Raw genomic sequence first — 16654 nt, 5'->3', positions numbered from 1 at the left:
ATAGTGGAGGATAGGATGGTGGAGACAGGACTAGTCATTCTTTTGTTTTTCTTTCATAAAAATATGTCCAGTTAATGCGAATGGGAGCATTTTTCATTCCACAAATGTTTACCAAGCACCTTCTACGTGCTAATGACTGTGCTGGTGATTCAGCTGGAAATGAGATGGACAAAGTCCTTCAACAAAGCTGACACCCTCGCTGGGGAACGCAACCAAAACTAAAGCAATACTCAACTAAATAGATTTGAGAGAGGGTGGTGGAGTGGAGGCAGGGGGTTGTTGTAGATACCTGTGGTCAGAGAAGGAATGTCTGAGGAGCTAGTAATTGCCCTGAAAGTTAAGAAGGTGCAAGCCACTGCTCTAGGAAACCAGAAGGTTGTTTCAGCCAAAGGCAGCAATGAGCTTGGCATATTTAAGGAATGGCGGGCAGTCTGGTCTGCTTGGAAGGTAGTGAGCTGAAGCTGGTAAATAGAGTTGAAAATGTAAAGCAGGAAGGGTTTAGATTGTCAGGGGCATGGGGACCATAATTAGGGTTTATGTAGATTATATTTTTCATGTGATGAGGCATCTTTGGAGTGACTTGATTTATTTTGTATTTTTAAAAGATCATTTGGCTGCTATGTGAGGAATGAGGAGTTTATGTTCCCCTAAGTATTATTATAAGAAGTGTTTGCACAAAAATACTTGACTCGCTGCTGTGTCCGGAAAAAAGCATATGATGGTATCTGTGCTATTGCTGGAAAGATATGGGTGGGAAATTACCATTTTTCACTGCTGAGTCATAGTAAAATCTTTTTTGACCACTCATTTTTCCTTCTTTCCTCCTGTCTTCTTCCCCGGTGCATGACTTTCAATCACTGTGCTTATATGAGCTATCCACTTTTCTCACCTTCTCATCTTCTTATTCCGATGCCTTACCAACCTCATAGCATTACTGATGGTCCCAATATTAATCAGTCATGTTGCTAGATTTTTATACAACCTGCAAAGAGATAAAGAGTAGTTTATAGGGTTTTTTTTAAGCCAAATTGTATCCTCTGATTGACTGAGCAGCATTATTACGAGCCATTATAAAACAGTAGACAGCCCAGAGGTACTTGCAAAGGTGGAAATGAAACAAAGCAACCTTTAAATTGATTTAGCAAAACACTTAGTTACTATTTCATGGTAGGCAAAACAATAATAAATCTTAAAGGAGGAATCTTCCTAGGACATTATGAAAAATAAGACTAACATAAACTCATTGGTTGCTGTCAGCACTCATTTTTATGGTGTTTACATGAACATTGGTAACAGAGAAGGAGATAATTTATTTGTGACTTTTGGCTGACGTTAGAACACATCAGTAGGGATCCTCAAGTCTGCCTGTAGCCATGGTGTTAGTTAACTTTGTCTCACAAAAATGAAATTGCATTTTGTTTACTGAAAAATAAGGAATCCTCTTGGCGGAATGTATGTCTCCCCTCTCCAGCGCCTGTTCCACATTGTTAACTGGGGCCGGTGGTGTGCTGGGGCTGGCTTCCAGGGACTCTCCAGAGACGGCTGTTAGAATCTCTTCCCAACACCATGCTTCGTGATCTGGGATGTCATGTTGGTAGCCTGCAAGCAGCCACCGTGGGAGAATTTATGCCCTGGAAATTGGCACAAGCTACAAATCTGGGGTTCTATTCTCCCTAACTCCCCAGGAGCCGGTGGCTAAACATTTACCACCCCTTCACTGCCTGGATGTTCCAGCAGAAACTCAGGATGTTGGACTACAAGCTCTTTGTCTCTCTTTCCACTCCTCCTTGCTGTCAGCCTACTTCTGCATTCCTTATTGGTTAATAGACTTTACACCTGGGCTCAAATCTCCAGAGGCATCTTTGACCCTTGCTTTTCCCTTTTGCCCCGACATGAGATCCTTTTCCAAATCCTACAGATTATCCCTTCTCCTATCTCATGTGCTTTATGTCTCCTCTCTGTTTCTACTGGCAACCCCCTACCCCTCTGCCAAACCGATAAATCCCTGGTTGGATCTTTTTTTTTTTTTTTTTTTTCCCTCTTGTAACCCCTGGTTGGGTCATCCTCAATAGGTGCCTGACCCCTCACCCCCACCCCATTTAATTCTCCATCTCCACCTCCTCCAGCCTTCCTCACACATGATTATCAGCTCACTTTCCTGAGCGACGTGTTCTGTTCTATCCCTTTTCTGCTCAAATCTGTCAATGACTCCTCTGATCTCCAAATAAGGCTCATGCTTCATAGCTTAGCATACAAGGCAGTCCATTATCTGAGCACAACCTACCTTTCTAGTGATTTCCTAAGACTTTTTTTCCTCCTCTTGATGCTCAGGAATTTGCAAATGATACACGCGGCATTTCAAACAAAAGTATTTCTAAAATATGAGTTTTCTGAAAAACCCTTCCTTCCTCTTTGTCCGGGTAAACCCAGCTCTTTCTTTTAAGATGTAACTCAAACTCCTCCTTGTAATCTTTTCTAACTTCTCACTCCCTCCCCTCCTTGCCAGAATACTCGCTCTTTCTCCTTGCACTCCCCTGGTAACACTGTACTGCTTTTTATAGCACTCATTGATTTCCTCCTTTTATTACAATTTATTTTAGCACATTGTGTAGTTGGAGTAGAAACCCCGTCTTTTTCATCTTTGCCCCTAACTTGGGGGTGAACACAGTGCCCTGCTCAGCAGAGATTTGTTGAAAGAATAAATAAAAGGGAAAGAAGGTTTATACTTAACTTGAATGCCCTTTAGCTGCTAGGTGTAAAGAAAATAAAAGCACAGGAAGTACAAAATGGTATAATAGCCGTATTTCTGGAAGTTCCCCAAAAGTTAACTTTTAAGTGGAGCATTTTTTACTTTTTGTAATGTGTTTGAAGAGGATATCATATGGAGGCTGGAATAGAATAGAATAATTTTACAATGGTAGAATCTGAGAAAATGGGTGGAAGCTATGGAACACATTTTCTTTTAATATATAAGAAAACTTCCTGAGAGATAGAAAGCTTAATTGTTTATCACAGGAATGATATTCCTAAAAAGCTACTGAGCTGTTGTCACAGACATGATGCAGATGTATGACCATCTGCCAGGGATGTTATAAAAGGAATTCCTGCAGCAAGTAGATGTTCACTAAGGTCTTTTAAGACTCTTGAGTCTATGATTTGGTGACTGTTTATGAGTCATCTAGCCTATGGGTAGGATTTTTGAGCACTCACTGTCCTAAACCAAGATGGATTGCCACAGTGGTTGCTGTTAAGACTTTTACTATTCAGATGGGAGTCTTAAAATATTTAGGAAGAAAGCATCTAGAAAATCTCCCCACCCCCCCAAAAAAAAGTGGTTTCTAAATTTTGAGTCCTCTGATGGGGAAAATTGTTCCACCATTAATTTTAGATCATAAAATTAAGGTTTAAGAAACCTGCCATATTGTTTTTTTCTCCATAGGAGCTAAGGACCAATTAATTTCTCCAGCACTAAATTTCTGCCTGATTAAAACTTTGGCTTAGTCTTATTTTAGTTCATTTGCTGTGGGTCTCCAAGGTCATGGACTAAGAGAGAGTGGAACTCTTATTCTCCAAAGGTGAGAATCTTGTCCCTCATCTGTAGTGCTTCCTCACCTGGAAACACCATATGCAAATTTCATTTAATTCTACCCCCTTCTTTGCTAGGTATTTGCATTGGGTCATTGATCCTCATCCAACTGCTGATTTAGAATGTAGCCTTGATTTTTTTACCCCTTGCCCCACTCTGCTGTGTATAAACAAAAGGACGTGTCTGTGTTTTCTTCCAGGAATTTTTTTCAGGGATTTACTAGCAACTGTAAGTGAAGAGAAGGACAATCTTTCTCCTACATTTGTAACTCCATGTTTACCTATTTTTCTTCATGACATTGGTCTCCCAGTTACCTAACCCCTTCATCTCTTTAATTTCAACATCTTCTCTTGGACTTCTTTTTGCTTGGTGCCAAACATGTCCAAGTCTCTTTGATCCTAACACACGTGTGTGCACACACACACACATGTATGCACACGTGTACACACACACACACACAAGTGCTCCACCTGGCTTCCTTGCATTCTGTCATTCCATTTCTCTCCTCGTCACTGCCAACCTACTGAAAGAATGGCCTTCACTCAATGTCTCACATATTTCTCACCTTCCATACTTTTGTCCCCACCCCATGAAACTATTCCTACCAGGGCCATCACTGACTCCTGGTTGCCTAACCCAGTGGCCTGTTTCCAGATCTTACTCCTCTTGGCCGTTGGTTGTACTTAAATCCACGGGATGCTCACTCCTCCTTGAAACTTTTTCAGGTCATTGAACCATCTGATTCTCATTGTCATCTTAGAATTCACTTTATCTGGACTTGACTTTTATAACCATCTATAAATGATTCATTCAGATAAATAGGTTTTGAGCATCTCCTCTTGACCAGAGCTGGCAAAAGATGGTGAACAAAACCTGCCCTCTCTGGAGCGTAGAGAGGTGGATGGAGTGAGGGATCAATCAGATAAGAACAGAGTTGCAGGCTGTGACAAGGGCCACCCAGGAACACCGTGAGAATGTCAAGTAGCAACCTGGTCTAGCTTGGGGATCTCAGAAGCTCCCCTGAGAAAGCTATCGGCCTGCATATTGAAGGAGGAGTAGGTTCTAACCAGGAGAAGGGGGTGGAAGAAACAGCATGTGTCGTATTAGGCCCTGTGTTGTAGGGCGGAGAACATGGACCTAGCTTTGTCACTTATTACCTGTGTGATATTAAAAAAAAAAAAAACAAACACAAAATCTGCTTGGCCTCCTGGGGTCTTAGTTCTTTCTCCTGTTATAAATTTTGCTTACATATGCAACACACCTCGTGTACAGTAGGTACTGAGGGAATGTGCCTAACCCCACCTCTTCCACTTTTGAGGCTCTGAGTGTTCTGGGGCCTTCCAAGCAAAATTCTCATTTGCTTCTAGAAACAGGCCTCGCAGTCCATCTGTCTGGGTCTTTTATGAGGATGCTATCATTTGAACAGAGGGTGGGAAGCTACAGGAAGGTGGTTGGCCCATGGTGTTTATGGTTTGGGTTTGGGGAATATCTGGTCCCTGCACCTCTTTTCCGTAATTTGAGAATGGCCACGTGCCATCGCCCGCTGACGGGAGTGGGGTGGGCCCCTCGGGAAGGACGCTTCTCTTAGGTCTAGTGACTGAGCTTTCCCTGGACAGTCAAGCTGTGTATAAAGTGCAAAAACCCCATCCTAGTGCAGCGGTTGGATGTGAATACTGGTTTATTGTGGAGCCAAAGGCACGGCAGATGCTCGATGAAAGGCACCCAGCATCTGAAAGAGTTCACCACGGCACTGCGTCCTCTGGGGGCGGGGCCACCACTGCTGCCCTTTTATTAACACATGCAGTGGAGGATTCGTGGACTTGGCAGCCCTCCACGGCCTAATGTGAGAAAGGCCTCTGGAAAGATCGGCCCCTTTGAAGCAGCTGGGCTGGGGGTGGCTGCCGCGTATGGCCGGGGTGTGGCCTCCAGATGCTGATGCTCACTGCCCCTCGTGACCATGCACTCCCAGTGCCTGCCTCTCAGCCGGCAGCCGTGGTCTAGACACGCACGCCTGTCCTGGCACGCTGGGCCACGAATGGCAAGATTTCACAGGGGACTGCTGGGGCTGGGAGTCCCCGGGGGTGCCACCCTCAAATGAGAGAAAGAACGGAGCGCCACTTATGTGTGCTTCTCACGTTGAGCTTCGGCTGGGCAAAGAGAGGAGACCCTGCTCTCTGCCTGGCTTTCACCTCTTAGCCTTCATGGCCCTGTATGGATGAATTTCTCTCTCCTCCTTAACAACTGGGCAGTCTGTTTTCTCACTTACTTTTCATGAGGACCCCATGAGAGATGACACAAGGAAGGAGCCCCCTTAGTTCAGTCTCACCCTGCCCTCCCCACGACACTGTGCAAGTCCCAAGCTGAGGGCAGGCTCTTCTTTCCTTCTGGATTCCCCACTGAGCCCAGCCTGTTGTTTTGCACACAGCAGACACCCAATGAATATTTGTCGTGTTGAATGGAACAGTTGCAAAGGTGATGTGTATCTATGTTGGGGGTAGAAATATAGTGAGGTGGGCTTGCCACAAAGAAGAGATATTGAAGATTTTCTCAGTAAAGATCCCCCTCTCATTTCTGGAAGGTCTTTCCAAGCGTGAATATCACCTAGTTTTTAGAGCTAGTTGAGCACTGGGCAAGTCCATATTTAGACGTAGAGTCCTAGATTGCTAGTACAGTAATGATTCTGCCATTTTACTAATTAGGAAGCAGGAACATGACTGGCACCTTTGGCCTCTCAGTGGTTACCACCTCAGATATGGTACCTCCTGCTTAGGTGAAGGGTCTGGTAGTCTTTTGTACTTCAGATTCTTTGCAAAAACAAAGTAGGTCAAGCTAGATATAGTGCACAGGTAAAATGAGATTTTTCGAAAACCAAAAAAGCGTAGGCTTTTTCCCACTGATGCCCCACCTCGCCTGCCCTCTTGCAGGGGGTGCCTCAGATCATCTACCCTCTGTGGCAGGTGCCCAGGAGGCTTTTAGATTATGCGGGGATATAGTCCACCAACCAGTCTCACCGTTGTTTTACAGTGAACGTGACGGTGATGAATTGAACATGTTTAAGAGAAAAGTGATTGATTTTCTGACAAGCAGCGGTTTTCATGTTCTGCTTTATCAGCCAGCCTCCCCCCGCCGACCCCCAAAAGTGGAGTAAGGAGCAAATGCTGGATTAAGAATTGAGGTTACTTGGCACTCTAACTCGCGGCCACTAGAGGGGGGTAGTGACCAGGCTTCCCCTTCCCCTGGCTGGCTTGTGAGACATCTTTGCCCAAACTGAAACAGTGAGTTCTCCCTCGGAGAGTGACAACCCAGCAAATGTTTGCTAATCATGGTCAGCTTTTCCCCTCCATGGAGGCAGTGTTTCATACTCAAGCGAAGATACCTCATTTTCCCCAAGAGGAGTATTTTCTAACCATGTTAGGGGTTGCGGAGTCTCTGGATTTGGCCTCCTTGAAGTTGTAGCCCCTGCGCCTGGGACAAATAGCAGGATGGTGCACACACCTTCCCCCACCCTAAGGCACAAGAAAACTTAACTATGAGCCTGGGGATTATAGTCTCCACATATGCTCTTATAGATGACTTTATCAAGGGAGAAAATATTTTAGGTTCCAGAATATGCATGATGGTTGTTTGGTCTCTACTCAGAGCAAGTGCTAAGGACACCCGTTAAAATTAGCATCTATGGAAAATCATAAGCATTTCTATCTTTAGAGGAGGTGTCTGTGCCTCCTATGTTATTCCACAAAACAATCTCTAGCTTTAGAAGGGTGTCCAAGGCTGAGGACCATTTCTGGAACTCCTGTGCCACGCTAGCTCCTGCCATGCAGGTAATGCCATTTGCCTCCTGGGGAATTTAACCCTGGAGGGTTAAAGCAATCAGTATTGTTCAGTATCTGGAGAAGGTATGTTAGGTAAAAGTATAGAGTCCCTAGGTTTTAAGTTGGAACTACATACATACAAGTAGGCAAATGTATACATGACAGGAACAGAGTGCAGGCAATCAGAAAAGAGGTTCATTGTGAATAATTCTCAAAAAGGTTTGGTAGGCTGTTCCCTGTTACTTTGGTAGTTGGATTTTTATTCCTGTCGGGGCAGAAAGAGAGCAGTTACAGGGGGAAGGACACCGGATGTTAGAAGGTGAAGAACACACGAGGCTGATGGTGGAGCTGGGGAATATCACTGAAGTGTCATCAAGGGCCCGGGCTCGCTGACTGATTCCAGGTGGCTTCACGTGTCACCCCTGTGAGTTCAGGTTGGAGATGATGAGGATTTGGATCCCTAGAAGAAAGAAATGTCTTCACAATAGGACCTGCCAGGCTGCTGTGTGAGGAAACGAAGTCTTCGGCAACAGGTTGTGTGACCGTTTGTCAGGGACTCCTTGTTTTGGCCCCCTTTTTTAATATTGGTGGTTGGACCACATGACCATCAAATCTGAGATCTGGTGATTTTGAGCACTTCTCCTTTTGCCTGAAATTTCCTTTTCCTCATTATGGAATGAAGCAAAATTCCACACATCCTTCAAGACCCAGCTCTCGTGTCTTTCCCACTGTGTGAAGCCTTCTGGACTTAGTCCTCCGTATCCCATTGGCACTAACTTCCTGCCCATAACAGCCTTTGCTATGTCATTTGGAGTTTGAAGGTGTGTCCATCTCTGTTCATGTCTGTGCCTTCCTCTGTGCCACAAACAAAAGGGCTCAATGAATTCATTCTTCGCATGTAGGAGTGGGCTAAAGGTCTAATGTCTATGTGTCTGTGGGGGTGGGGATCAGATGAGGCTGGGTTGCAAGTGAGTGCAGTATCCACAACCAGAGAAACAGCTAGACTCCCAGATTGTCCTGCCCCATTTCCTTAGATCAAGTTTGTGAAATAAACAAGCTCATCCAGAAATACCTGGCCTTGCGGTGCTGTCCTGGGAAGCTATGCAACCACAGAGCCAACATTTAAGCCAATATTTGATATCAAATATTCTCATCAATATTTAAGCCACTGTGGTGCCAAACTGTGGCTGGCTCAGGAAGGATCTGGAGGGAGCAGCCTGGACTCCCTAGGGGCTGGCTCTGCAGGTTTTCACTCCACCCCCCCATTAACAACTCAGTAAAGCAACCTCATGTTTCCCATTCTTGAATCTTTTGGCCCTGTTTTTTATGCCAATATGCTGGGCTTTTTTGTGAATTGGTGAGGGTGCCCACGTAGTATTGAGAAGAGCAGAGGTAGCCACTACTGCGTTAGGCATGAAGCTATTTTCTTAGGTATGATGTGACAGGGCTGTGCCTTCTTCTGGCTACTACCTGTAGTTACTTCTGTTCAATTCGGGTTAGGGACGTCAGGGCAGAATTTCAAGGATTAAAGTGTAAGCGAATTTCTTAATAATCTCTTAGTAGTTAAACACACTTCCGCCCACCCAGCCAGGACTGTCTCCCGAATCCTCTCCCTTCCCCCTTCCGCACGCTCGCCCAGACACTGACAAGCCTGAGATGCTTTCACTTGCTTCTGTGAACTTCTAGATACACGGGGCAAGGAAAGCCACCTGAACCCAACGTGGTTTTCTAGTCCTCTTCTGGATTAGCAACATGTTCCTGTGCTCTCAGGAAAGCTGGCTTCCAAACAGAACAACACAGTCCGGCCAAAGACCCTTCCTGGTGGCGGAGGGGAAAAGCCAAGCTCTGGCTCTGGCCCCCGGATGGGGCAGGCTGCTGTCAGTCCTGGCCTGCCCTTCTTTTCTCCCAGAAGCAGTGTGGAGAGCTCCCGATGGTTAGCCTATCTGTCTTTCAAAACTCCGTTTGGGTGGCAAACACACGAACACTTACCTCTCTCTGACAAGGGTGGCCTGCATGCCAGAAAAAGCAGAGCGAAAACCACTTGGTATGCGGTTGCTAGGAAGCAGAGAGATGTTTGATGTTTTGATTTTAGCAGCCTTTGGAGGCTTGCCTTTTTAATAACGTGAAGAGCTATAGGTTGTTCTCACAATATTGAATATGTGCTTTTCTGAAAAATGTGTTATTAAAGCAGGGCACTCCCATCAGATCCTTTGTTCTGCCATTCATTAAATTAAAAAGAAAATCCCCTAGGATACAGGAGAGGGGTGCAAGAAGTTCAAAATGAAGATGAAAGGTTCCTATGGAAGCAGCATAGTTCAGAGGTTGCCGTGGTGAGCCACCCCGAGGCGGGGGGTGGGGGGCAGACCGTGTTAGCCACTGGCCGGGGAGGAGGGGCAAGGACAGAATTCACGCTCTTCAGATATCGGGGTCGAACTGTGACTCCATGGAAGCTGGGGAAAAGTCATCAGGTCATTCTCATTCACTCTTTTGATGATTCACCGTATTTACTGAGCTGTGTATTCAAGGCACTGTGCCTGGCTGGATGAACAAGGTCCCCCCTCTCAAAGCGACAAAGAGGTAATTAGGATTCAGAGGGCCTGTGGCAGGATAAAGATGTAGAAGGGATAGGACCCAGTAGGAAGGGGCTGACTTTTCCTGGGCCAGTCAGGTAGCGTTGTGGAGGAGTTTGAACAGAGTCTTTATTAAAGGATAGACATCAGATTCTTCCAGCAGGAGAAGACGAGGAAACACAGTCAAAGCAGGAATGGCAAGGTGTAAGGAAGCCTGGGGTAATGAGCCATTCCCTATGACTGGGTAAGAGAATGTGAGTGGGGAAGAAAAAGGGATGATTTAGACTGCTAGCGACTATGAATTTGACCTTTCTCTGTAAGTGCCCAGGATGAGCCAGAGTGAGCCTGATCTTGATCTCACAACATCTGTAAATCTCTCTGGGGAGAAGAGGAATGGTTTCCTAACACAGATGGAGCCGCACTCTTGGTACCACCATCCAGTAGAAACTTTCTGCAGGGATGGAACTTGTGTAAATCAGCACTGTCCAGGATGGTGGCCCCTAGCCACGGTGGCCATGGAACCCCTGAAATGTGGCTAGTGTGACAAAGGAACCGCATTTAAAATTGTATTTAACTGTAATGAATTTAAATTTCCATTTAAACAGTTCCACGTAGCTAGTGGCTTCTTTCTAGAGCCTTTGCAGGAGGCAGTGGTTGTAACCTAATGGAGGGGAGAAGCTGATGGGGGCTCCCCTGCGGATAAATCGTGGTAAGTTGGGTTTCAGGGAGGGAGCTGACCCCAAGGGGGTTCCCACACCAGTACAGTGCTGCATGCAGTTTGGAGAGGCCTTCGAACAGTCTTACTGAGACATGACACCCATACCGGAAATGATTAGAGAAGGGGGCAGCTGGTGTGTGACAAAGGGCTGCCTAGCAGGGCACCAGCCTGGGGGGAGCCTGCGGGAGCTCTTGGCATCCTCTCTCTACATCACTGCGGTGCACGGCTGTGTGAGCCCCAAGGAGCAGGAATCCTGCCTGCACCTCTCTGCTGTCAGGCAAGTTGCCAGGAGCAGGGCGGAGAAAACAGAACATCATTTCTCTATACATTCGTCAGCTCCTGTGACAGAAGGCATGCTTCAAAGGGCTCCATAGGCAGGCGATGATTCTGCTTTACCTGTTGAGCTTTCCTGGGAAAGCTCTATTGTAATGCAGCCTGTGTTTTCCCACTGGAGCAATGGGTGCCTATGTTTCTTGAGCAGGAACTCAACATCGAACAGAACATGACTGTGACAGAATCATGCCATGAAAACAGAAACCAAAGCCATAAATCTTACTAACTACTAAAAGTGATTAACATTCTCCTACATATTCTATAAAACGAATATAAATGTGCAGTATCAGTGCATACTGACTAAGGAAAGAACAACACTCTTCCATTACCACATAAAAATTCAACTCCGCTGTCATAAATTAGATTTTTCTCATACTGAACTATTAAGTGTGATAAACACAAATTGAACACTTGAATCACAATAGCTTCACCCCTCCCTGAAATTTGAAGTGCATTTGAGGATGCTTTTACTCTTCTCTTAATAAGTTCCTTTTTCTCAATAAATTCCTTCCAGCAGACGCGTGCCCAATTATCCCATTATCCATTCCAACCATTTGGATGTCAAATCCATAGCGTCAGTTGACCAATGAGGTGGGAGTCTGAGGATGACACTCAGTGAATAGAATCAAAGTCTGTGTCAGGAGGCCTCTGATACACAGATTGGAAATCTTTAGCTGGAGAAATATTTAATAACTAAGACCTATGAATGGATGTTCTAATTTCCTCTCATTCTTTGTGCTTTATTTTTCTCACTCCAGTCCCTACATTCTGACTGAAGTACTAATATGTCTCATGTTACTCTTTTTGTCAATTTAAAAATACACCGATTTTATCCTTTTAGAAAAGTGGTATGTGTTTATTGTAGAAAGTACAGATATGGAGAAAATAAGCACCACAATTCTACCACCTCGCATTGACTGCTGTGAACATTTGGGCCTATCTGTTTTCAGTTATTTTTGTCTTCTTATCTGCGACCACACAGTACTGAAACAGCTTTGCTCTTTTTCAATCAGTCCTGCTGGAATGTTTCCTCATATTTTAAAAAACATGTCTGCAGGATATAAAGGTCACCTAGATGTATTTAACTAGCTCCTGCTATAGGCAATTCAGGTTATCCCCCTGCTCTCTTTTTCATTTTAAATAGCATTATGATGAAAACCCCTATATACAGAGTCTTTGTCCACATGCATTACTATTTTCTTGGGTGTGAAATTTCCCTGCCAAAGGAAGGAGCTTCCTTAGGGCCATTTATTAGTATTGCCAAATTGCTCCCTAAAAAGATCTTCTAATGCAGTTGTTATTAATATGGGGGTTGAGATGAGAAAGACCTGAATCACAGTCCTGGTTTTGCAGTTCCAGATCTGAAGTCAGCCATGGGGCCTTGAGCAAGCTAACACCTCCAAGCTCCGGTTTCCCCAAAAGTGGGCCAGTAATAAGACGTGCCTCACCCCCGTCGCTGTGTGGGCTAAATGAGCTAGTCCACATACAAGCCGACGGTAGCAAAATGCCCGACGTAAGAGCTAAGAGTTGTTCGCTCTGCCAGCTGAGTAGGGACCCTCTCTTTCTCCATTCTCTCACAGACCCTAGGTATGATCTGGTGTAAAAAAGCATCAGCTTGACAAGTGGAAAAAAAAGACATCTTGTAGTTTTAACTTCTGTGACAAAACACATCTCCCAAGCCTTTAAATATATGTGAAATATTTCAAGCCAAGGGTGGCTTTGACAAATGTTTTTTCTTCCGGTGTTGTTGTTCCTCATGAGTGCTAAGTAACGAATTAGCTCAAATCTTCCTTTGTTTTAAAGGGCAGATCCATTGTGGACTGTGTGTGTGCCCTGCGTGGCCTGTTGTGGAGACGGAGGGCGGCTATGCAGTGGTTATTAAATGTGGGCTTCCACGTTTTCGCTCGACAGTCTCGGTGAATTGGATTTAGCTGTACCTAGTTTATTTTAAATCGTATAAATAGCTTCCTAAGACAACCAGTAGAAAGAAAGAGAAAAAGAAGGAAAACGTTCACTAACATTCTTTGACCCAAACCAATTAAATTCTGTTCACTGTCTACACAGTTTTACGGAGTCGATGTAGTTGTTCTTTCAGATCAGAGGATGTGTTTCCTCATGCGGAGACCACCTCGTTCCCACACGAGGACCATCATTTCATCGGGCCCACTCGGTCCCACTGCATCGCCATAGCGTCGGTGGGACCCGTGCCCAAGCGACCAGCACTGCACGGGCCAGGGAAGTCCCCAGGGAGTGAAGCCGGGGGCGGGGATGAGAGGTTAGCACTAGCAGCCGAAGCCTCTCTGTGAAGTCTGAGCTGAGCGGGAGTGTGATGGGTGTGGGTTGGTCTGAAACGAAAATGAAAACAGCAAAGGCAGTGGTGTTGAGGAGTGTTGGTCCTCAGATGTTTAGAGGCTGTTTTAAGAACAGGCTTTAGTTGGCTTTTCTCGGAAGCCTGGAGGCTCTGCAAGAATTTAAAGACACAGCACTGTGTCTGGTACGGGAAAGGGTTTGCGAGTGAGCATGATTTCACAGGGTTTCTGTAATGCAAGTGGGAAGACGTATTAAAAAATACAGTCTTGGGGCACCTGGGTGGCTTAGTCAATTAAGTCAGTTAGACCTTAGTCTTGACTTTGGCTCAGGTCATGATCTCTCAGGGTCCTGGGATCGAGCCCCACGTTGGGCTCAGCATGGAGTCTGCTTGTCCCTCTCCCTCTGTTCCTCCCCATCCCGCTCTCCCTCTCTCTCTCCCTCTATCTCTAAAATAAATAAAATCTTAAAAAAAAAGGAAATATAGTCTTTATTATTTCAGAGAGTAGAGAGATCTGTTTTTCTGTCCTATATCAGTCATCAAATAATTTTCTGTCTTAAGTATCAGTCATCAGATAATTTCTCACTTGATGACACGGAAGAGGCTCATCAGGTTTCAGTACAGTTGCTCTTTTGTCCCTGTTAGTTCATATTTCCAAGGCTGTGTTCTTGAGGGTTGGGCTGTTATAACTTTGCGGGTACACGGTGAGTCTATTGATTCTTTAATATGGTTTCTGCACCTAATTCTTGTTCCAAGTAGGCAGTGCACCAGCGTTTACACAGAGCTAGCGGGCCACCCTCTGTAATCTGATGTGTACACACGTCCCACACCAAGGGAAAATGCTGGTGTATTCACACTGGATTATCACTTCCTGGTCACTTTTCAAGATCATCTATGCTGTTTGTAATCTTGAATATTATTATTATTATTTGTTTTTGCTTTCAGCCTGGAATTAGATTCTGTAAGGAAGAGTTTTCGCTGAACAAGAGTATGGAAAAAAAAAATAAGGGTAGTTTAATGTTCTTAATCTTGAGGGCCTCATGCATAAATGTCAAGTCCAAACTGGGAGGGAACGAACTTACTGGAAGGTGAAGATGAAGATGGTTCTATGGCATAAAAGGAAGAGCCTGAGTGTGGGAGGATGTAATTTAATTCACTCTTTTACCACTTTTTAATGGGACTTTGGGCCTATCTATTCATTTGTAAAATGGCCTCTTTATTTATAAAATAGGGACTCTGTTTTGTCCAATGTAGCACTCATTGACAGACACAAGCACTTTGTAAATGGTAATAGGACATACTAATGTAAGTTCATTACTGTGTCCTGGAGGTTAATGTGCTTGAAAATTTGTTAGTTTACATTTGAGTCCGTTTTAGTTCTCCTGATGTCCTGGCCCATCATTTCCATATTTAAACTTAAGCTATGAAGACCTTGGCTCAATCTTCTTTATCTTTCAGTCTAATGAGGAGTTTGAAAGTTTTGCTTTATTTGGAATTTATCACCCCACATTCTAAAGAATGAGGTTCAGTGTTTCTCAAAAAACTTAAGATTCCAAGTGACTGCAAAAGTGAATCTTAATTGTACGTCTTCAGAAAGCCCTGGGATTTTCTTTTATTTATTTATTTATGTTATGTTATGTTATGTTGTTATGTTATGTTATGTTAGTCACCATAGAGTACATCATTAGTTTTTGATGTAGTGTTCCCTGATTCATTGTTTGCGTATAACACCCAGTGCTCCACGCATTACATGACCTCCTTAATACCCATCACCGGGCTAACCCATCCCCCCACCCCACTCCCCTCTGAAACCCCCAGATTGTTTCCCAGAGTCCATGGCCTCTCATGGTTCATCCTGGGATTTTCTACTTTCATCAAGTTGGTCACTATTTTGGTTATATTGAAGTAGAAACTATGATTCTTAGAGCTATTCACAAAATGACAGCACTTGGATGGTGACTGTAGCCTAGGAGCTGCCTTTCCAATATGGTAACCTCTAGGCATATTGATTATTTGCATCTAAGTTAATTAAAATTAAATCAAATAAAAAATTTGGTTCCTCACACACACTAGATGCATTCTAAGTGTTCAATAGCCAGATATGGATGGTAGAACTGCTTTGGACAGTGGAGATTGTAGAACATTTCCATCATTGCAGAAAGTTCTCTTGGACAGTCCTGCTCTAGAAGAAAAGAAACCTAATATCATGTTGTTCAGAGATACCCAGTAAGGCTTTATGCAGAACTTTTATGCCATTTTTAGATTTCCGACCTAAAATAGCAATCTTTAATGGCCAATCAAGGTTTGACATCCACCCACCCACCCCTTTCTGCAAGTCATATTTAGGGTGTGTGATAATTTGATATTTTTACATGTTCATTTCTTTCTGTTGGGTTCCTTAGGTCCTGCGTGACAGACATGTGTGAATGTCCAGTCCATAAAAACTGTTACTGTGAGTCATTCCTGGCATATACCCGGGCCTGCCAGAGAGAGGGCATCAGTGTCCACTGGGAGCCTCAGCAGAACTGTGCAGGTGAGAAATTCCTGGTGTATCCATCCATCAGAAGTTCCCTACAGCTCCCAAAATAGCAATGGAAGAGACTTGCTGATGTGGGCCACACCCCCTCTTGGCCAAAGGGAAATCCCATCAGTAGTCCAACTGGATTGCAACTTGATAAAATACAAGGGCTTCCCACTAGGCAGGATAGAAAGCACTTAAGAGAAATGCTTTGTGACAAGCACATTTGAACAATTTAAGGATTTCCACTGTTGCAAAATCCTCCCAACCTCAGGCTACCAGCTGGATGTACTTAGCACGTGGACAATCACAGCTGGGGCTTAGGTTATGTGTGGAGCAAAGAAGATTCATGATGATTACAGTCATTTAAGGTCTTCAGGATAAGTGTGATTTTTTTGAAAGAGAAATATTGTTAAGCCCTAGCAGAATGTTCTTTTGCCTCTGAGAGATTTCTATATTCCTTGTTAGAGCTCTTTGATCTCCGGCAAGTTAATTGGCTTATTTGAGATCTGGAAAATGGACTTCTTTGTTCATTCAAGAACTATTTCTTACCCAGTGGCTAAGTGCTGGGCATTGTGTTGAGCACAGCGGGTACTCCGGTGACTCTAAGAGTAGAAGCCCTTGTCATTGAGGTGCCCTCAGTCCAAAAGGAAAATGAGACAAAAATCGTAACTCTACAACAAATAATTGCTAAGTATGTTAAGTGGGATGAAGGAAGCAAATAAGGCAGAGCAATAGAAAGCAAATGGAGAGGGAGTAGGTGGCTCCTTAGGTGGTGACAAGGGAAAGCTTCTCTGAGGCTGTGACAT

At 44.4% G+C, this 16654-nt stretch overlaps 1 protein-coding gene across 7 annotated transcripts in view; it reads left to right on the top strand.

Annotated features, from left to right (window-relative positions):
- BMPER (BMP binding endothelial regulator) overlaps nt 1–16654 on the top strand; it is a 242622-nt gene that overhangs the window by 211904 nt on the left and 14064 nt on the right. For 6 of the 7 annotated variants that reach the window (XM_081800290.1, XM_081800293.1, XM_081800288.1 and 3 more), the window contains one exon: nt 15730–15860. The exons of the other annotated variant lie outside the window; for it this stretch is intronic. In XM_081800290.1, the coding sequence (XP_081656416.1) occupies nt 15730–15860 (131 nt within the window). The remainder of the gene's footprint in view (nt 1–15729; nt 15861–16654) is intronic. 7 annotated transcript variants of the gene reach the window in all.

Source organism: Leptonychotes weddellii, chromosome 12 (genome assembly GCF_054177405.1).
Source record: "Leptonychotes weddellii isolate Sample4059 chromosome 12, ASM5417740v2, whole genome shotgun sequence".
Lineage (NCBI taxonomy): Eukaryota > Metazoa > Chordata > Mammalia > Carnivora > Phocidae > Leptonychotes > Leptonychotes weddellii.
The sequence above is the reverse complement of the archived record's forward strand: the minus strand, read 5'-3'. Positions and strand labels throughout refer to the sequence as shown.